The following is a 22320-nucleotide window of genomic DNA, read 5'->3' as shown; positions in this document are numbered from 1 at the left end:
AGTGTCAATGTGACGTACCAACATGTGAAATGTGTTCATCTTCGGAAGCTGTTCGATGTAGTTGGTGTTAGTACGAATTGTAGGGTCAGAAATTGTTCGCCAGAGTTATTTCTTAAATTGTTACTATTTTGGCTGCTGTCTAGTTTTCCATTGTGTCTTTTATTAACTAAATTGTTATAGATAGTGTTGTGGGAAATTTTTCTTTGAAGAGGAAGTTTTTAATCAATCTGAAAGTGGAAATTGTAACATGTGGATTACATTGACGAGACCTGACAAGAGGAAACGAGAATTTTGATACTGTTTTTACATATTAATGTCTTGAACAACTGACGCAAACGTTATATGCTGCTTTAATTAAAGTACGAAAATATGTCTAAAGCAAGAGTTCATGAAAAGAATGGTACCGCTGCTGTTAAACAAACTGAATCCGTGTGGGTTAGGGCGTTTACATCGAATTCAGAATGGCCAGATAAGGTGAAATAAATTATGATTTAAATTATTGTTGTGCGTTTGTTGTTTACAGAGCCATAATAGTGAGTTCTTTCAGGAGGAATTTTTAGACGTGATCTATTGGGGAAGACAAGCCCTTGGAATCGTAATTGGATTGCTTTGGGGGCTAATACCACTGAGAGGATTTATTGGCCTGTTTTTGTAAGTTGCGTTGTCAGTTTTGTAATCAATCTTTTTTTCAATATGCATTACCCGAATGTTTAAATACGTTGTGTGTTTTGGTGTGCCTTCAAATATTTCATTGCTGTTACAATGACAGTAACAGTAGTATATCATATTCGTTTACCTCATTAACATAGAGAGACTGAAGTGTTGCCAGCAGTATAAATCGACAGAAATATCTCATGTTGTGAGATGTTGGTTAACATTCAGTTTCTGTGTATGTGCTGCCATCTGCTACTCCTTGGTGAACATTGCTGTGTGAAGCACTGAGGCTGAATCCATTTGAAATATCAAACAACAGCTAAAACGCACAAACATGAAGGGTCAAGAATTATCAAATTAGTTGAAAAGTGTAGCCATCTGACATCTAGGACAGGGGTAAGGGGAGATTTAGTGGAATGAGATGTTAAATATATGCTATTTTAAAAATATTTGTAATACTGTCCCTTTTTCCCACAATAAGTCTAGTTATACGTATATTATTGACATAACATTTATCCCCTATAACTGTGGAAGTTAACACCATGTTATATTTTCAAAATTTCTCTTTAATGTATGTCATTCACAGAGTAGTTTGCTGTCTGATGGTTTGTAGTGCTTCAGACACATGCAGTGGAGGAATGTAGTAACTGAAAATTGACAAAGCGTAGAACTAGTTGCACATTATGTCTTCAGTGGCTGCTGGTACAATCCCATCATGTTTCAATGAGGTCCCTGTTGCACATTTCTGTTCTTCCCATTACTTGCTGTGCATTCCCCAAGAGGTTCCATTATTTTGTCAATTTGACTGCACTTCAGATTCGTAAGTGGTAAATGTGTAGCAAGCTGCAGTCGTGTTCTGCATGTACTCACCCAAAAATCATATCATATTGACATCACAAGGTAGCATTGTAGTTCGCAACTTAGTTACATAATTAGTGTGGCTTTCTGAAAAAATTTCAACTTACATTGTTGTTCAGATTCCACTTTAAATTCTGTTTCCACTTCAGATATTCAATTCACATTGCATTAAGATTGCTTGTATTCTGTCTAGTGACATCATCAACATGACTTTAAACTGAGCACAGCACTGTGGTGGTCAAACCAACATTTGTGTTAAAAACAGATTTACATGCCCGTTGCTGGTTGCAAGTACCCAATAAGGCAGCGAAAGAGTAACATTCCTAGTAATGACTGGAAACAATTGTAGCATCCTGTACGTAACTTAATGAAGGAAAGTCTGTTGTGTGCAAGGAGGAGTGTCCAAAATTTCTGAAGTTCACATTATATTTGTGATTTCAATTATAATAATACTAAGAAGAAAAAAAAAACAAAAATTGTGGGCCACTTCATGGAGCCGAAATTATAAAAGAAAGTAAAGTGTAAAACATGTGTCCTCTGGTCGTTGTTTGTAACTGAACCACTACTTCAGCTGCTCAGAAACATTGCCAAGATGCTTCTCTTGACATCTTATACTTCGGTTAGCCACGTTTTCACCACAACCTTCGCACCAAAACACGTAGTAAAGAAATTATAAAAGATGCGACAACAGCAGTGTAAGGCACTATCAGAATCCACTATTCTAATGTCAAATGATTTCAGTTTAAACTTTCAAATACAATTTGTCTTTTCACACCTCTTATTACTTACTTAAAGATATCCCCTCCTTCCTCTTGGTGACACTAAACAGTTATCTAACCATTTTACATACTGTAGAGGACAAGAGCCTTTGTTTAGCCATTGTGTGTGCTGTTTGTGTTGTTGAATGTGCGTGCATGCATGCTTTACTGCTTTGAAAGTAGGTCTAAGGCCTATACTGTTACTCAATTATTGTTTATAAAAGGTCTTTCTTTAGGGCAAAAAGTGAACACATTCATTTAAATATTGTCTAGAATGTGGAGTTCCAAAGAAGACCTAAGAGTGCACTTTCTTTTGATGATTTGTCTTTGTATCAGCAAATTTCTGAAAACATCCAAATTCAGTTTTCAAGACCAGCTATTTTCTCCTACCAGCAGCCTGTCCTGAATTTGAACAAATTTTTTGAAATTACTGTTATTGCTTAGTCAGTGTTCACAGATATGGTGATCATTGTTACTAATTACACACGAGAACACACATGCATAGTACACAGAATATGTAATTGCAGAAATAACATGAAACTAATGGCACAACTGTGGGAATGAAGGAGTTTTGGGCAGGGACAAATTAAATACGATAATCCTAATAATGAAGATTTACCAAAACAAAAACTAATGAAACCTACAAACATATCATCGATCTGTCATCGAAAAACTTACCTGTCCAAAAAACAATGCACTCCAATATACCTACTTACGAAAGTAAAGCAGTCAGTCTGAATGATTGTTTTGATTGCTGTACTAGACATGGTAGTGTTGGAGATTGTATGCTGTTGCCTTCCTCTGACCTTTGCACTGACTTAACGAGCCAGTAGTGGGTGCCGTAATGTGCATATTGAGCCATGATGCAACTCAACGTTCCTCACAGCAACAAACATTGTGCAAGGTGAAAGAAGTGATAAGTGACATAAGAATCGTAAGACTGGAACAAACCCAGGATCTTAGGATTTGAAATCTGGTGTTTTAGCACTGAGCCACCAATACTGACCAATATCAGCAAATAATTAAGATCATCAAGTAACAACCCAATCCACAAAATCATAAAAAAACTACTTCAGCATCAGTTAATCCCCGCATCACAAAAGTGCATGTGCGCACGTACACACACACACACACACACACACACACACACACACACACACACACACACTCTCTCTCTCTCTCTCTCTCTCTCTCTCTCTCTCTCTCTAGAAGAAACAAAATTATGGAACACACCTAATTATGTCCCACATACTTGACAGCAACTTTGGTCAATTTCATTCGTTCACTGCAGTGCTACCACTTCACACATTCTGCTACTGCAGAAATTTAATTCTGATGATCATATTGTCACCCGTAGTGACAACCAATGTACGACTCGTGTATTTCGATGTAGTATTCAAAACTAGTAACAGATGAAAAACAAAAATTAAATTTTCAACCTTTAACAACACAGTGAATTAACAGTTCCAAAACTGAAAACAAAATTAGTAGCTTATAACTAACGACATTAAAATAACTGTCTGACAAGCAAACAAAAACAGACATATAGAACAAACAGTCCCCCCCCCCCCCCCCCATAAACCATGGACCTTGCTGTTGGTGGGGAGGTTTGCATGCCTCAGCGATAGTTAGCCGTACCGTAGATGCAACCACAACAGAGGGGTATCTGTTGAGAGGCCAAACAAATGTGTGGTTCCTGAAGAGGGGCAGCAGCCTTTTCAGTAGTTTCAGGGGCAACAGTCTGGATGATTGACTGATCTGGCCTTGTAACACTAACCAAAATGGTCTTGCTGTGCTGGTACTGCGAATGGCTGAAAGCAAGGTGAAACTACAGCCGTAATTTTTCCCGAGGGCATGCAGTTTTATTATAGGGTTAAATGATGATGGTGTCCTCTTGGGTTAAATAGTCCCCCATGCGGATCTCCGGGCAGGGACTACTCAGGAGGACGTTGTTATCAGGAGAAAGAAAACTGGCATTCTACGGATCGGAACGTGGAATGTCAGATCCCTTAATCAGGCAGGTGGTTAGAAAATTTAAAAAGGGAAATGGATAGGTTAAGGTTAGATATAGTGGGAATTAGTGAAGTTCGGTGGCAGAAGGAACAAGACGTATGGTCAGGTGAATACAGGGTTATAAATACCAAATCAAATAGGGGTAATGCAGGAGTAGGTTTAATAATGAATAGGAATGCGGGTAAGCTACTACAAACAACGTAGTGAACGCACTATTGTGGCCAATATAGATACGAAGCCCATGCCTACTATAGTAGTACAAGTTTACATGCCAACTAGCTCCACAATTCACGAAGAGATTGATGAAATGTGTGATGAGATAAAAGAAATTATTCAGTTAGTGAAGGGAGACAAAAATTTAATAGTAATGGGTGACTGGAATTCGAGTGTAGGAAAAGGAAGAGAAGGAATCATAGTACGTGAATATGGAATGGGAGTAAGGAATGAAAGAGGAAGCCGCCTGGTAGAATTTTGCACAGAGCATAACTCAATCATAGCTAACACTCGGTTAAAGAATTGTAAAAGAAGGTTGTATACATGGAAGAAGCCTGGAGATACTGGAAGGTATTGGAAATTGTAAGACATTTCCAGGGGCAGATGTGGACACTGACCACAGTCTATTGGTTATGAACTGTATATTAAAGATGAAGAAACTGCAAAAAGGTGGCAATTTGAGGAGATGGGACCTGGATAAACTGAAAGAACAAGAGGTCCCAGAGAGCTTCAGGGAGAACATTAGGGAATGATTGACAAGAATGGGGGAAAGAAATACAGTAGAAGAAGAATGGGTAGCTTTGAGAGATGAAATAGTGAAGGTAGCAGATGATCAAGTACGTAAAAAGACGAGGGCTAGTAGAAATCCTTGGGTAACAGAAGAAATATTGAATTTAATTGATGAAAGGAGAAAATAGAAAAATGCAGTAAATGAAGCAGGCAAAAAGGAATACAAACATCTCAAAAATGAGATAACACAGGAAGTGCAAAATGGCTAAGCAAGGATGGCTAGAGGACAAATGTAAGGTGCATATCACTAGGGGTAAGATAGATACTGCCTACAGGAAAATTAAAGAGACCTTTGGAGAAAAGAGAATATCAAGAGCTCAGATGGCAACCCAGTTCTAAGCAAAGAAGGGAAAGCAGAAAGGTTGAAGGAGTATGTAGAGGGTCTATACAAGGGCGATGTTCTTGAGGACAATATTATAGAAATGGAAAAGAATGTAGATGAAGATGAAATAGGAGATATGATACTGCGTGAAGTGTTTGACAGAGCACTGAAAGACCCTATTCAAAACAAGGCCCCGGGAGTAGACAACATTCCATTAGAACTACTGACAGCCTTGGGAGAGCCAGGTTTAACAAAACTCTACCATCTAGCGAGCAAGATGTATGAGACAGGCAAAATACCCTCAGACTTAAAGAAGAATATAATAATTCCAAGATCAATTTGGATTCCGTAGAAATGTTGGAACATGTGAGGCAATACTGACCCCCTACGACTTATCTTAGAAAATAGATTAAGGAAAGGCAAACCTACGTTTCTAGCATTTGTAGACTTAGAGAAAGCTTTTGACAACGTTGACTGTAATACTCTCTTTCAAATTCTGAAGGTGGCAGGGGTAAAATACAGGGAGCGAAAGGCTATTTACAATTTGTACAGAAACCAGATGGCAGTTATAAGAGTCGAGGGGCATGAAAGGGAAGCAGTGGTTGGGAAGGGAGTGAGACAAGTTGCAGCCTATCCCCAGTGTTATTCAAGCTGTATATTGAACAAGCAGTAAAGGAAACAAAAGAAAAGTTTGGAGGAGGAATTAAAATCCATGGAGAAGAAATAAAAACTTTTAGGTTCGCCGATGACATTGTAATTCTGTCAGAGACAGCACAGGACCTGGAAGAGCAGCTGAACGGAATGGACAGTGTCTTGAAAGGAGGATATAAGATGAACATCAACAAAAGCAAAACGAGGATAATGGAATGTAGTCGAATTAAATCGGGTGATGCTGCTGGAATTAGATTAGGAAATGAGACGCTTAAAGTAGTAAATGAGTTTTGCTATTTGGGGAGCAAAATAACTGATGATGGTCGAAGTAGAGAGGATATAAAATGTAGACTGGCAATGGCAAGGAAATCCTTTCTGAAGAAGAGAAATTAGTTAACATTGAGTATAGATTTAAGTAAGTCTTTTCTGAAAGTATTTGTATGGAGTGTAGCCATGTGTGGAAGTGAAACGTGGGCGATAAATAGACAAGAAGAGAATAGAGTGTTTCGAAATGTGGTGCTAGAGAAGAATGCTGAAGATTAGATTGGTAGATCACATAACTAATGAGGAGGTATTGAATAGAATTGGGGAGAAGAGGAGCTTGTGGCACAACTTGACTAGAAGAAGGGATCGGTTGGTATGGCATATTCTGAGGCATCAAGGGGTCACCTATTTAGTATTGGAGGGCAGCGTGGAGGGTAAAAATCGAAGAGGGAGACCAAGAGATGAATACACTAAACAGATTCAGAAGGATGTAGGTTGTAGTAGGTACTGGGAGATGAAGCAGCTTGCACAGGATAGAGTAGCTTGGAGAGCTGCATCAAGCCAGTCTCTGGACTGAAGACCACAACAACAGCAGAACAAAAAGTAACATACAGCTTTAAAAAGAGGACTACACCTATTCATCACTGATTTTGTTTGAATTTGTTGTACATGCAAGCTTTGGCAAGAGATGCAAGAGACGGAACCGGAGCTCCAGGTGGTCATGCATTTAGAAAAATAGCATTGTTGGTATTCGTTGGGTGAAGTACAAGCAATTTATATTAGCATAATTTCCAGGCAATGGTTGGTGGAGTGGAAAGAGTACAGAACAGTAATCCAAAGATCGTGGAGTCTAGTCCCTACGTGGAACCTTTTTTTTAACTGTCAATTTTTATTTTACTACACTGCAAACAAACCAAAACATGAATAAAGTAAGTCACTCATATGCACCACAATATGGTATCTCTTTCTTGAAAAATTATTGCCAACAGTCTATTCATGTCTACAAGAGTACTGGTTCTTTTGGACTGAGGATTCAAAAGAACAGTGGCTGATTATGCAGCAAAAGGAGGAGGTCATCATTACTTCATAAAAATTCTAGGAAACGTGCAGTAACACTAAGCAAATAATTTTTGACTGATTTGATGAAACTCTACAGGTAGAACTGACAAATTTCTTCTGTTAATTGACTTGTGCAGAAGCAAACAAATCAACAGTTATAAGAAAAGATTTCTCAAGATGGAGGAGGATTGCCATCATGCAGTGTTAAATGATTTCCCACCAACTGTACTCTGCTAGTGCAACCCTGTGGTGTATACTTCTATCATTAGGTAAAGAGTGTGATGAAAAATCTTCAAAACTCCTCTACCTCTTCGAGAAAGAAAAAGAAATCACATACTGAGAAGACTGCATCAAAATACAGTCAACTGTACATCTCCAGCTATCCTTACCAATACTTGGCAAAATGATGTTTTGTGATATTTGCTCCTATAGCAAATGGGAGCAAATCTTTATGAATGTGAACCAAGTTTGTTTTTCTATAGAAACTGTGAAACAATGATGATGTTGTAAAAATGCAGCTTTGATAATGTTAAAGAGGCCAAGAAAATTACATCCCCTAGTATTGTGATGAATATCACCCCAGCATATGTAAATCAAGTTTAAAATACTAAAGGTATCTAATTATATGCTCGAATTCTTAAGTACAACCTATAATCCTGGTAATTTATTTCCAGTCCCAAATTTTCTTTGCCTTTTCTTTTCTTGCCTTTTATAAAAATATTACCAAATACAGTACATTTAACATTATTCTGATTTATTTGCAGCGATGTAAAAGTAGAAAATAGACAGCACTTTCTGCATAACAACTCAGCCTCACGACCCTCTGATTAGTGTTCTCTGTCCTTTCTGCTGTGCCCATCGCTATCTGGAAACTACACTAATGTAAATGGCTGATGTATCGCCTGACCTGCACAAAAAAACATGCTCATTTGGAGCTCCCACTTCAGTCACTTTCATTTCTGGCCAAGCACTGCATAAACCACAAATTTGGATGAAATTGGTGGTGATGAGTAGCCGCTGCCCCCATGTAAGTCCAAAGCCTTGCCAACAACACCTACGTAAATCTCACACACATGGACATCAAAGCACTATTTGTGCCACCACAGACAACAGAACACCATCTTCAAGCATTATGCATTCCAAATATGCCATGCAAACATGACCTCGCACAACACAACATAGCTAGTTACAGGTATATAAACCGAGGGGCGATACTGGAACTTCAGTTGACCCCTTTCCACAGTTCTGTTATTAATAAGTGTTACTTGTAAATTGTAAGTGTGTGAGGGCAACTCGAAATAAATTCATCCTTTTTAAGCGGTGTCATGTCATTTTCTTTTCCAGGTTTGTGTTGATAAATGCTGGCCTCATATACATATATTTCACAAATTTTCAAAATATAGATGAGGAGGAGTATGGTGGTGCTTGGGAGATAACCAAAGAAGGGTTTATGACTTCCTTTGCTGGATTTTTGGTTAGTATATTTTGGTACATTTTTTTATTGCTTCTGCAGAAGATACAGCTTAATTGTACGAGTGTTGCTGTTTTGGTTGCTTGTTTGCTGGTTTTTAATTCATAATCCAGTTTTAGCTTACAGGTTTTTAACTAAGTGCCATAAGAAACCCTTGCTTTCGTAGACAGGATCTATCAGAATGCTGGATGAGGGAATTGGCAAAGAATGATGCTCACTTTTCATGTAATTACATTTTATTCTGTCATTGCTTCTATTGTTCCATCAATTCAACAGTATCTCATTCTCTTTCCATGATTTAGATGGGTAGTTCTGGAACGTAGCTGTTTCTTAAAAGGTCCGCCCCTATTGTGACTATTGTTGGCATCTTGTGACTTTTAAGATTTTGGTGATGGGGAAGGGTGGAGTTAATTAGCTAGTAAGTACTGTAAAATGCCTCTGTCTTATTTCTTCCCATCAATTGAGAACCTAACCTACACTAACCTCAGAAAAATAGGTACAGTGAAAAACAAGAAGTCAGGTCAAAAGTTGCAAGAATCAATAGAGGAACTTGGTCTGCTAGAGCCACAGCGAAAAAAAGTCAACTAACAGCAGGTAACATTAAAATTCTGGATTGGTTAATTTGATGCTGTTACATGTAAGTTATGTATGGAAATGTTTAAGGCAGTATTCTAGCAAAGAGGTTTTTGGATACTAATTACTTGAAGGAATTGGTTAGTGTGATTTTACTTCCTATGTGGTGAGTGACGGAGTTGATCACCTACCTTGTGCTCAACCAGTACACCCAAGAAGGGGAGCTTGCCTTGTCTCTCCGTTGTGGTAGTGTATGTATGTTGTAATGAATCCATTCTTTGATTCATAACTGCTGAAGAGCCGTAATGTAGTGCCCAGTGTACCACATGTTGAATGCTGTTTGATCTGTCACCTGTTTCACCAGTGGATGATGAGGGAGCGATTAGGAGCCCCACTAATTATAAAAATATGTTGGATATAATGGCAACAAACAGACCTGACCTCCTTGAAGATGTCCACATTGAAATTGGTATCAGTGACTGTGACGCATTTTTGGCAACAATGGTTGCCAGTGTACAAAGGGCAGCTAAAACAAGCAGAAAGATATATATGTTCAGTAAATTAGATGAAAAACCAGTAGTGTCATATCTCAGTGAGGAACTTGAAACTTCCATCACGGCGTAAGAGCATGTAGAGGAACTATAGCTCAAGTATAAAAGAATAGTTGACCACACACTGGATAGATATATACGTAGTAGAACAGTTCGTAATGGGAGGGAATCTCCATGATATACAGTCACTGTAAAGAAACAGAGATTACTGCATAATAGATGTAAAACAAAGTACAAGGCTATAGATAGAGAGGTGCTGATTAAACATGTTTGGCTGTCAAGATAGCAATGTGTGATGTCTTGAGTGACTACCGTAGCAGAGTATTGTCAAATGAACTTTCACAAAACCCAAAGAAATTCTAGTCGTATGCAAAGGCCCACAGTGGCACCAAAGTTAGTGTCTAGTACCTATCGAATGAGATAAGAACTGAAATTTAGGGTAACAAAGCAAAGCTGAAATGATTAATGTTGATTTCAAAAGTTCCTTTACAAAGGAAAACCCTGGAGAATTGTCCCAATTTAATCTTCGTATCACTGAAAAGATGAATGAAATAAGTATTGGTGTCAGTGGTGTTGAGAAACGGTCAAATTAGTTCAAATTGAACAAAGCTACGGGATCTGATGGAATCCGTATCAGATTCTATACTGAATTTGCTGCTGAGTTAGCACCTGTACCAACTATTCCCTAGAACAAGAAACTGTGCATATTTCCTGGAAAAAAAGCACAGCTCACACCTGTTTACAAGAAGGGCAGTACAAGTGATTCGCAAACTACCGTCCAATATCCTTGACATCCATTTATTGTAGAACCTTAGAACATATTCTGAGTTCAAACATACTAAGGTATCTTGAACAGAATGACCTCTTCAATGCCAGCAAGCATAGATTCTAGAAACATCGATATTGTGAAACTCGGCTTGCACTTTTCTCACGCAACACACAGAAAGATTTGGATCAAAGCTGTCAGGTAGATGCTGTATTTCTTGACTTCCAAAAAGCATTTGACTTAGTACCACACATATGCTTATCGTCAAACGTACTATCATATGGGGTCTCAATTTGTCACTGGATTAAGGATTTTTTTGATAGGGCGGACGCAGCATGTTATCTTGGCTGAAGAGTCATTTTCGGACATAAAGTAACTTCGGGTGTGCTCAAGGGAAGTGTGTTAGGTCTTTTGCTGTTCATGTTGTATATTAATGACCTTGCAGACAATATTAATAGTAACCTCAGACATTTTGCAGATGATGCAGTTATCTATGATGAAGTCATGTCAGAAAGAAGCTGCATAAATATTCAGTAAGATCACAGTAAGATTTCAAAGTGGTGCAGAAATTGGCAACTTGCTTTAAATGTTCAGAAATGTAAAACTGTGCACTTCACAAAATGAAAGAACATAGTATCCTAGGGCTATAACATCAATGAGTCACAGTTGGAATTGGCCAACTCATTCAAATACCTGTTTGTAACACTGTAGGAATATGAAGTAGAATGATCACATACCCTCAGCTGTGGGCAAAGCAGGTAGCAGTCTGGGTTTATTGCTAGAATACTGCGGAAGTGCAATCAGTCTACAAAGGAGATTGCTTACATATCAATCATGTGACCGGTTATAGAATATTGCTCCAGTGTGTGGAACCTATACCATATAGGACAAACAGGGATATCGAAAATATAAAGAGTAGCATGAATGGTCACAGGGTAGTTTGATCTATCACAGAAATACTGAAGGAACTGACATGGAAGACTCTTGAGGAAAGAAGTAAACTATCCCGAGACAGTCTATTAATGAACTTCCAAAAAAAGTGATTTAAGTGATGACTAAGAATATACTACAATCTCACATATATTGCTCACATAGGGATTGTGAGGATAAGATTAGAATAATTAATGCACACACAGAGAGAGTCAAACAGTCATTCTTCCCACACTTCAAACGTGAATGGAATGGGAAGAAACCTTAATAACTGGTGCAATGGGATGTGTCCTCTACCATGCACTTCATAGTGGTTTGCAGAGTGTAGATGTAGATGTTGATGGCTGTAACAACAGGTCTAAGAGGAATCGCTTCCATATAAAGTCCATAAATTGTGGGAGGTTGGCAGCACATGGCATTAGTATTTTGAATGATTTGATTGATGATGGATCAGATGTAATTTGTTTGATAATGTTCCTGGTGACCCAGATTCTTTATACAGGTTCTGTCTTCATGAATGAATGTGGCAGAGTTTGTTGATGGTTGCAGAGCAGTAGACCTTCTGCTTCATCTTCATACATGAAAACAAAAATACAGTATTACATTTTGGCCGAAATTTTACAGAATTTTACTGAATTTTGTTGTTTTATTTTCAAATGTGGTTATGAAATGCAAGCCAGTTGTTAAAAGTATTGTCTTTGTTCTCTTGGGAACCTCAAAAGGCCCTTATATATGAGTGCCTGACTATTTTGCAGTTTCCGAGTGTGCTGTTAATAATGAGTAACCTTGAACATTAGTGCACATTTATTAAATGATCTGTAAATGCAGGTGCCATGTAAAGTTCTAACTAGTAATACTACTTTCATTTTAAGGTAGTGCATTAACTGCACTAAAATTTTCTCTAATAGCCAGGTGTATCTGCTATCACTGAGAGATATACTGAAAGTTCTTAAAGTTATACATTAATCAATGTCCCCAAGTATCTATATCAAGAAAATGCTTGCCTAGTTTTGATAAGGTCAATTGTACATGAATACTCCAGATGCTATGATTGTATCTCCCCCCCCCCCCCCTCTCTTCTCCGTTCCTTTTGTGAGTGGTGTGCAGGAAGAATGGCAATGGATAAGCCTCTGTATGAGGCTTGAATTACTCTTATTTTTCTGTCGTAGCATTTCAAGGCATGCATACAAACACAAGTAATATGTGGCTGACTCTTCACGGAATCTGCACTCTTGTTACAAAAAATCTCTCCATGATACACTACACTTATCTTTTAGTGTCTGCCACTGGAGTTTTATGAACGTCTGCATAACATCGTCGAGCTTATTGGATAAAGCTGTGATGAAACACACCTTTTTCATTGACTGTTTCTTCTATCACTCCTACCTTTGAGGGTGAGGCTCGCAAATAGTACTAAAGAATAATTCAAATAAGCATTCAGTAAACTATCTCTTTCATTGGTGAAAAGTATATATAAAAAACAAAGATGCTGTGACTTACCAAACGGGAAAGTGCTGGTAGATAGACAGAATAAAAAACACACACACAAATTTCAAGCTTTCGTAACCCGAGGTTGCTTCATCAGGAAAGAGGGAAGGAGAGGGAAAGACGAAAGGATGTGGGTTTTAAGGGAGAGTGTAAGGAGTCATTCCAATCCCGGGAGCGGAAAGACTTACCTTTCCTGATGAAGCAACCTCAGGTTGCGAAAGCTTGAAATTTGTGTGTCTCTTTGTGTGTTTTTTATTGTGTCTATCTACCAGTGCTTTCCCGTTAGGTAAGTCACAGCATCTTTGTTTTTTATATACAGGGTTATTACAAATGATTGAAGTGATTTCACAGCTCTACAATAACTTTATTATTTGAGATATTTTCACAATGCTTTGCACACACATACAAAAACTCAAAAAGTTTTTTTAGGCATTCACAAATGTTCGATATGTGCCCCTTTAGTGATTTGGCAGACATCAAGCCGATAATCAAGTTCCTCCCACACTCGGCGCAGCATGTCCCCATCAATGAGTTCGAAAGCATCGTTGATGCGAGCTCGCAGTTCTGGCACGTTTCTTGGTAGAGGAGGTTTAAACACTGAATCTTTCACATAACCCAACAGAAAGAAATCGCATGGGGTTAAGTCGGGAGAGCGTGGAGGCCATGACATGAATTGCTGATGATCTTCACCACGACCGATCCATTGGTTTTCCAATCTCCTGTTTAAGAAATGCCGAACATCATGATGGAAGTGCGGTGGAGCACCATCCTGTTGAAAGATGAAGTCGGCGCTGTCGGTCTCCAGTTGTGGCATGAGCCAATTTTCCAGCATGTCCAGATACATGTGTCCTGTAACGTTTTTTTCGCAGAAGAAAAAGAGGCCGTAAACTTTAAACCGTGAGATTGCACAAAACACGTTAACTTTTGGTGAATTGCGAATTTGCTGCACGAATGCGTGAGGATTCTCTACCGCCCAGATTCGCACATTGTATCTTCACTTCACCATTAACAAAAAAGGTTGCTTCATCACTGAAAACAAGTTTCGCACTGAACGCATCCTCTTCCATTAGCTGTTGCAACTGCGCCGAAAATTCAAAGCGTTTGACTTTGTCATCGGGTGTCAGGGCTTGTAGCAATTGTAAACAGTAAGGCTTCTGCTTTAGCCTTTTCCGTAAGATTTTCCAAACCGTCGGCTATGGTACGTTTAGCTCCCTGCTTGCTTTATTCGTCGACTTCCGCGGGCTACGCGTGAAACTTGCCCGCACGCGTTCAACCGTTTCTTCACTCACTGCAGGCCGACCCGTTGATTTCCCCTTACAGCGGCATCCAGAAGCTTTAAACTGCGCATACCATCGCCGAATGGAGTTAGCAGTTGGTGGATCTTTGTTGAACTTCGTCCTGAAGTGTCGTTGCACTGTTATGACTGACTGATGTGAGTGCATTTCAAGCACGACATATGCTTTCTCGGCTCTTGTCGCCATTTTGTCTCACTGCGCTCTCGAGCGTTCTGGCGGCAGAAACCTGAAGTGCGGCTTCAGCCGAACAAAACTTTATGAGTTTTTCTACATATCTGTAGTGTGTCGTGACCATATGTCAATGAATGGAGCTACAGTGGATTTATGAAATCGCTTCAATCATTTGTAATAGCCCTGTATATTTTCCCACGTGGAGTTTTTCCGTCTATTATATTCATATCTTTCATTGGTGAAGTATATTTTAGTAGCATATTTCCAATTAATTGCTTGTGATCACTCCAGATTATTACTCCTGGGTATTTTGCACTTTCCAGTGACTGATGGTCAATTATGTAATTGAACTGCACCACCTATTTATATGCATATTTATCTTGAAGGTCAGGAGCCTGTGTCTGCACAAAGTGTCTGCGCTCTGTAGGTTTCCCTGCATTCTACAACTTTTCAATATACTTCATGAACAGTAATGGCTCTATAACACTTACTTGAGGTTTGCTGTAAAGGTACTTCCATGTTCAAAAGAAATGTTCTTTCAGAAGTTATAATGTGTTTGCAAAGAGGTTTAGTTGGAATTTTAAAACTTCTTTTGTTTCTTTAATTTTTACTTTAAACATGCCAATTGTTAAATTGATAGTGTTGAAACTGGATACCCAGATAAAACTTCAATACAATGATATGTACTGCAGAAAAACTAAAAAAGGATTGTTATATGAAAATACATAAGTAAACAATAATATTTTTGTTTAAATTACTATCATAGCCAAGGTACATAAGAAATACTCACACACACAAAGAGATCAAACTGAAATTTATTATTTGTAGTACAGTGCAATGTTATATCATTACATTTCCTACACTCATATGAGATGTCTTTTTTTGCCAGCCTCAGATGTTAAAAACCATTACTTACTACCATCTTCTTTGTCCTTCTCTATTTCCTTCTACAATGGCAATGCAATTATAGAAGTGTTTTTCTCAAAGCCAAACTATTTTGCTGTCCAGTGTAAAAAGTTTTTTGGTGACTCTCCAGAAGACAGCAGACATTATCTGTGAAGCCTATATTGCAATGCTTTTCATTTTTGCCATCATGTTGTATAGTATACAAGTATTTAATACTGACGTTATAGTTCAGTGAAAAGTTAGTTTTTGTCAGCACTTCACTGTTTGTATTCCAGGGCCCCATGTCATAGACATTAACTAAATAGGTCAAACACCCCCCCCCCCCCCCCCCAACAAATGCTGCAGGTGTTATTTTATCCATGGATCTCCATGTTATGGTCATCCGCATTTTATCTGTATTTTTTATTGGATATATAATTCTCTTACCTTTCCAGCACAAGGCAAGAATCTAAGATATCCTTTAACACTGTTGACAGTTCTGTTCTGTTCTTAACTAAAGCCCAAATAAGACCAGTATTAGCTTTAGTTAATTCTGTAGTCACATTGTTGATTAGGGGAATCAGTTTAACACCCTGAGTTCTTCCTGGTCGCTGTCTCCGTTGTACAGGGTTTCTAGTCCTACCACTATCGCATCACTCACAATCAAGAGGATGAGTAGCAACAGATCCATATTTCCTATCCAGGAGAAAGGACCCACAAGAGAAGATAGTATTTGAGGTTCCGTTGGTAAATAAAGCCTTAATAATGTTATAAATTCCATCAGATCTACCTTTCCATCCATACTCTTCAAATCAATGTTTAGTAAATGGCAGAGGGTGCTTCCTATTGCAGCAGTTGTCATTCAGGTGAAACATGGATAATTGTTTATAAATGATGCAATTACTTAAAATGAAGTACTGTCTGAAAAAAACTTTACAAATATTAAGTCTGGTCTTGATAAAATTTCAGAATGGTGCCAAGATTGTTCATAAATGTAAAACTGCAACTTCACAAAAAGGAAAACATAGTATCCTTTGACTACAGTGTATAAAAGTCACAGTTGCAATCAATCAATTCATACAAACACCTGTAAGTCACACTTTCAAGTTATGTGAATTGGAATGGTCACATAAATTCAGTTGTAGGCCGACTTTAGTTTACTGGTAGAATATTTGGTAAATGCAGTCGGTGTACAAAGGAGATTGCATACTAAACACTTGTGACCCATCCTAGAATATTGCTCAGGGATCTGAACGAAATAGGACTAACAGGTGATATTGAACATATACAGAGAAGAGCAGTACAAATGGTCACAGGTTTGTTTGACCTGTGAATATGTGCACAAAGATGCTAAAGAAAACTGGCAGACCCTTGAAGGTAGATGAAAACTATCCTGAGGAAAGCCTACATGCAAAGCTTCATGAACCAGCTTTAAACCTGTATGTTGGCAAAAAAGAAAAAGCCTCAGTTAACAGCGATGGAAGACTGTATAATGTCTGGCTCTTACTTATTTCCATTCTGCAACAAAAATCAAGAATTTCTGTATATATCTGCTGTAGTTGCAATTTTCCATAGCTTGAATCTAAAACAACGCAGCAGCTTATTCTTAGACCTCAGATTTGCTAGTTCTGCCTGCATAAAATTTTATCACTACATTGTCAAAGAAACATTTCTCTCCCTCTGCCCAGTTCTTCATGCAGGAAATGGGTTCGTATTTTAAGATCGTGTGCAATTCCCTGACTTGAGAAAAAAGGTCAAAACCTTCTTTCAGTAACTATCAGTTACCAATATTAGTAAACTGCCACTCTCAGATTTACAGCATTTTTACAAGGGAACATTGAATACTGAGGTGAATTTCCAGTACATATAGCTGTCATCCAGAAACCACAAATAAAACATAAAAAAGGAAAGCATCACTTAGCAGCTAAGAACCTATGTCTATCTGAAATTTACAAATAACCTTAGAGTTCCTGGAGCTGCTACAGTCCGTAACTACTACAGGTATGACATAGGTTTCAAACAAACATTACCATGGGCGAGTATACCTTGCTGTGTTCGTGACCACTAGGCTCTTATACCTGAATGAGTATGTAAGCCTGCCTTCCAGCTTCATCATGCCACTGCATAGTACAAAACTTCATCAAAGCAATTGATGAGGGATGTGTTACTCATTCTGTTGTCGAGGTGCATCCATAGCAGGTTTCCCTCATTGCCCTTTAACCCAAGAATGATAGAGACTGAGTTTAAAAATACCAATTGAGACCCCCCCTAGGCCTAAATGAACCGTCACACAGAGCTCTGTCTTTAATGATTATAAATCTATGTAGCAGTCAAAGTGCACCAACCTCCCATCCCATTCCAGAATGAATTTTCATTTGGTGGCGGACTGTGTGCTAATTTTAAACTTCCTTGCCCCTGTAGATTAAAACTGTGTGCCGAACTTGGCCTCTGACTTGGGACATTAATTTTCTTCCTACAGCTTTTATCAGTACCCCAATCTAATATGATATTTTCTTCAATGCCCCTCGAAAGCTTCTCTTTTTATTGCCATTTACTCATATGAATTTGCACCACAAACATGTTTTTCACTGTATATGGTTACCAGTACTGTCTGTCACCATCCATGTACATAATTTTTTCTTGGTCCAGTCAGATTAATGTGACCATGACCTATTTTGGAAATTAGCGTGTGATAATACCTTGCAGAATGCAGGTGGCAGCACTAGCAGTGGAGGGTATATATAGGGCATTGGTGGACACTAGAAACAGTGCAGTCGTTGTCGTAATGCGGAAATGGAGTGAATTATCTGATGGATGTCCATAATGGCATGATAATTCGCTTTTGGGCCAAGGGAGGAAGCATTTCCATTATGGCTAAGTTTGTAAAGTGTTTGCATGCCACTGTCATTAATGTATACCTTGAATGGCAAAATGGTGCTATCCAAAACTGGCACTGAGACAGCTGTGGTGCACCATGGGCCATTGATGACAGGGATGGATGAGTGTGGAGATGCGTACAGGTGAACAGACATGCAATTGTTGTGCAACTGACTGCCTAGATGAGCCAAGAGGCTACTAACAGTGTCACCTTCATAACTGTTCAGCAAATGTTGCTGCGTGTGGGCCTCCCCAGCGGGCACTTGGCTCATGCACCCATGCTGACTGATGTTCGTCTGCGATGAAGACTGGAATTTGCATGCCAGTACCGCAATTGGGTGTCCACTGAGCGGCGACAGATCGCCTTTCCTGTTGACTGAGATGCTGTTGGCATGTACAGCGTGAAGCATCTGAAAGCAAACACCATGCAATTGTAGTCGGAATCGTCCAGGACAGAGCAAGGAGCATTATGGTCTGGAGAATGCTTTGATGGCATATCCTGTGTGATCTCATCATTCTGGAAGGCACAGTGGATCAACACAAGTATGCATCTATTCTAGGGAACCATGTCCATCCCTACATGTAGTTTGTTTTTCCCTGGCATGATGGCAGCTACTATCAAGACAGTACATGTTACACAGCTCATGGTTTAGTGCATGGTTCAAAAAGAAACAGGATGAGTGTATCGTACTCCTCTGGTCACCAGATTCCCCAGATTTAAACCCAGTCAAGAATCTGTGGGACCGCCTCAATCAAGCTGTTTATGTCATGGGTCCTCAGCCGAGAAACCTATGGCAGCTGGCCAGGGCACTGGGGTCGCCATGACTCAGCTTTGCTTTTGGTACTACTGAGGACCTCATTGACACTCGTCTTGCATGTCTCAAAGTAGTCTGCACCGCAAAAGCTTTTGACAAGTACTCACATTCATGTGACTGGACAGAGTAGATGTTTGAATCAAGCACTTTACTTTTCCAGTCTCCTTATAGTCTTCTACCCCTGTTCCTCATATTCTACTGCTTTGCAGACATTTCACTTGTTGCATAGTGTAATGGATTGTACCACATATCACTAATATTTGTTTGATGTGCCAACATTAATTATTGTTTATAATTTCTTATTTACATATTTGTTTATTTTCTAGGTGACGTGGATCATAATTTATTCAGGGTTAAATTTTGACTGATTGCATTTGTGTGAACATTAAAGTAATGTTCTGGGAATGTTGTTACAAAATAGTGAACTAGAAAAGTACACTTTGCAGCTGTTTGGCCTGTAAAGAAGTATGTAAGTTATTTATCTTGTTAATAAAAAGATGTATGGTGTCTGTTTTAATATATAATTACATGTATACAGAAGATTATTGTCAGAGGTTCCTGTACAATTGATTTAATCTGGGTATATGCTATTTATCTACTTTATGTTGTAACTTTAAATTGTTATTTGAATGAAAGATTTTAAGGAAAGTGAGAAATGCACGAACACCTGCACGGACAGCTTCACAAAAACTCACTGTCAAAACCAACAAAATGGAAATACTTCTCTCCATATAGTAGTGAAAACAAACCAAAAATCGAATTAACAACTCCACATTTTAGTTCCATTATTGGATATTTTATAATGTGAAACTTTCTTGGATCTGATGGTGTTTCATCAGTATTCAAAAGTTAATAATGAATAGGAAAACCTACAGTACACACTGGTTGTTAACAAAGACAATGGACTACAGTCTTTTACCACAGTTTTGAAGTTTTGAGTTCCATAATGGGGTAAATTATGTTGGGAAAAGTCAACAGAGAGTGAACCAGTCTCACATTTTATAGAGATATAAAAATAAATTTATTCTCTTATAGTGAAAACAAAAACAATATTAACACATAAACAAAAGTTTATTCTAGGTCTGTAACTGGATACCAGTGTGAAATGGAATACAATGTTACTATAGTTGTTGCAGAAAGCTTTCTTCTGGAAGAATACTCGTAGTTGCACAACACTATTACTTAAATCAGATGCTGACTGTTCATTCCAGTGCAAATCAGTTTGTGTAAATCTATATTTATTTTATTTTATGTTGATGTTTATCTCAAATACATGAAACATATTTCAAGACAATATTGTATCATCTTCAGGTATGTTAGGCGCACTTCATGAATCATATGCCATAAATACTTAACTGCTGTTCCATCAAGGGAGGTGCCTGTAGTGCATCTGCCACACAGTTGAATAATATGTATCAAAGACACTCCTCTCACTGTGTTAAAACAAGTGTTCTAAGACCAAATGAAAGAAATTTCATTTTGACACAGAATACGGTTTGTTACCAAAAAGTGTGGCAGCACTTTATAGATTTCTCACTTGGTGGAAAGACGGTTATGTTACATGCAGCATTTGATTCAAAAAATATGCCTAGCAGGTGTCTGAAGATTAGACAATATTGTCTTGAAATCAGTTATACATATATAAGATAAAAATCAAGGAAAAATTGCAGCTGTAAATAAATTTACTGTCATAAATAAAAACCAGCTGAAAGCTCTATGGATAAGCAGTACATAGCCAACTACACAAAAATAGTTACTGAGTACATAGATTCATTGGCTCAGTTACTATAAATAAAAAGGGATTAGCTAGAAAGCAAAGAACTAGATAGTGTACCAAGTACTAAGTTTGTTCTAGGACAGAAGGTGATTCCTTCATAATGAAAATTTTACTTTTTATGGATGATACAGGGTGTCCCAGGAGGAATAGTCAATGTTTAGGAATGTTACAGGAACAAAAGTTTGAAACAGAAAACTTCACAAAGACATATGTCCTATTCTGAATGGTTTCTGAAATAGAACACATTTAATGTACACTTGTCTGTGGGCTAGTGGTGTGCATGTATGTGTCGTATGCAACCAATCTCTTTGACATATTGTTAACCCAGCCAGCCTCATTGCTTTTGACCTCTTTGCTGGTATTGTTTTTCTGCCAATAAACTAGCCCCTTGAATACACAGTTGTTCATGGTTTGTTGAGTGAACTAGTGCAAGGGATAGAGTTAATATGAGATAAGGAATAGTTAACTTTGTACATGTGTTGGCAAAAATGCCACATATGCAGATTTGGAGTATGTTTACAGCTTCTGGAATGGTGGTGCTCCTCCTGCTGTCGAAGAATACTGACAGTGCTTTTCAATACATGTAATTCGTAATCATTGCGTGTTTACCAGAGTTTTCAGCACACACAGTGAAACGCCTATCCTTCCAAGTTCCCATTTTTTTCCTGGCCATGTTGCTCAACAACTTGTGCAGGAAAAGCAGTATACTGTTGAAATGGTGCAGTGTAGTCCTACTACCAATGTACAGTGACTTTCTGCATGTATCAATGTCACAATGTCTAACATTACATGGGGAAAACTTGTTATCCATGTCACATACAATGTCTGCACAATCTTCACATTGGCGGCAATGCCACACAACATGAATTTTGTTACTGCTTAAATGACAATTCTCATTTGCTTCTATAAATACTATTGGCTGATGGAGTCATGTTTGCACAGAGTGGAATCAACAATAATCATCGATGCTCACAGGAAAATCCACATGCTGCAGCGGAAACCAATTTCCAAATTTGTTTTTCGATCAGTGTTTAGTGTACAGGTTTTCAGAAATTACTGCAACCAGTCGCCTTTTATGTAGATGTATTTTATTTAACCATGACCGGTTTCGAGCTGCCTAGCAACTCATCATCAGATGGTGTATACATTTAGTGCTTTTTTGTACCCATTGTGTGGGTGGTTGAGTATCTGTGGAAATAAATCTTTTTGCAGGTATATATATCTCTTTTAGGACGTATTTTTGAAACCATTGTGTCTTGTTTTTCACAATTTCACAAGTTAAAACTTTCACTAGATGTATATTACTTTTATGAGGCACTGTTGGAAACATATATCTAGATATATCTAGATATATCTAGA

General features: G+C 38.3%; 1 protein-coding gene across 1 annotated transcript; it reads left to right on the top strand.

The window, feature by feature from the left end:
* LOC126251408 (respirasome Complex Assembly Factor 1) lies at window positions 1-19708 on the top strand. The gene is made up of 4 exons (XM_049951819.1): window positions 1-474; window positions 548-651; window positions 8707-8836; window positions 19511-19708. Exons 1-4 carry the CDS (start codon window positions 370-372, stop codon window positions 19550-19552), a joined length of 381 nt encoding a protein of 126 aa, XP_049807776.1. The 5' UTR covers window positions 1-369; the 3' UTR covers window positions 19553-19708.
* Window positions 19709-22320: the final 2612 nt, after the last annotated feature.

This window comes from Schistocerca nitens, chromosome 4, assembly GCF_023898315.1.
Source record: "Schistocerca nitens isolate TAMUIC-IGC-003100 chromosome 4, iqSchNite1.1, whole genome shotgun sequence".
Classification (NCBI taxonomy): domain Eukaryota; kingdom Metazoa; phylum Arthropoda; class Insecta; order Orthoptera; family Acrididae; genus Schistocerca; species Schistocerca nitens.
This window is presented reverse-complemented; position numbering and strand designations above follow the sequence as displayed.

What these genes read in the sequence shown, in the direction of transcription:
- LOC126251408 (XM_049951819.1), top strand. Translation starts at nt 370, where the DNA reads ATGTCTAAAGCAAGAGTTCATGAAAAGAATGGTACCGCTGCTGTTAAA. An exon ending in GGATTTATTGGCCTGTTTTT is followed by an intron (nt 652 to 8,706) that starts GTAAGTTGCGTT and finishes TTTCTTTTCCAG; the next exon opens with GTTTGTGTTGATAAATGCTG. An exon ending in CTTCCTTTGCTGGATTTTTG is followed by an intron (nt 8,837 to 19,510) that starts GTTAGTATATTT and finishes TTTATTTTCTAG; the next exon opens with GTGACGTGGATCATAATTTA.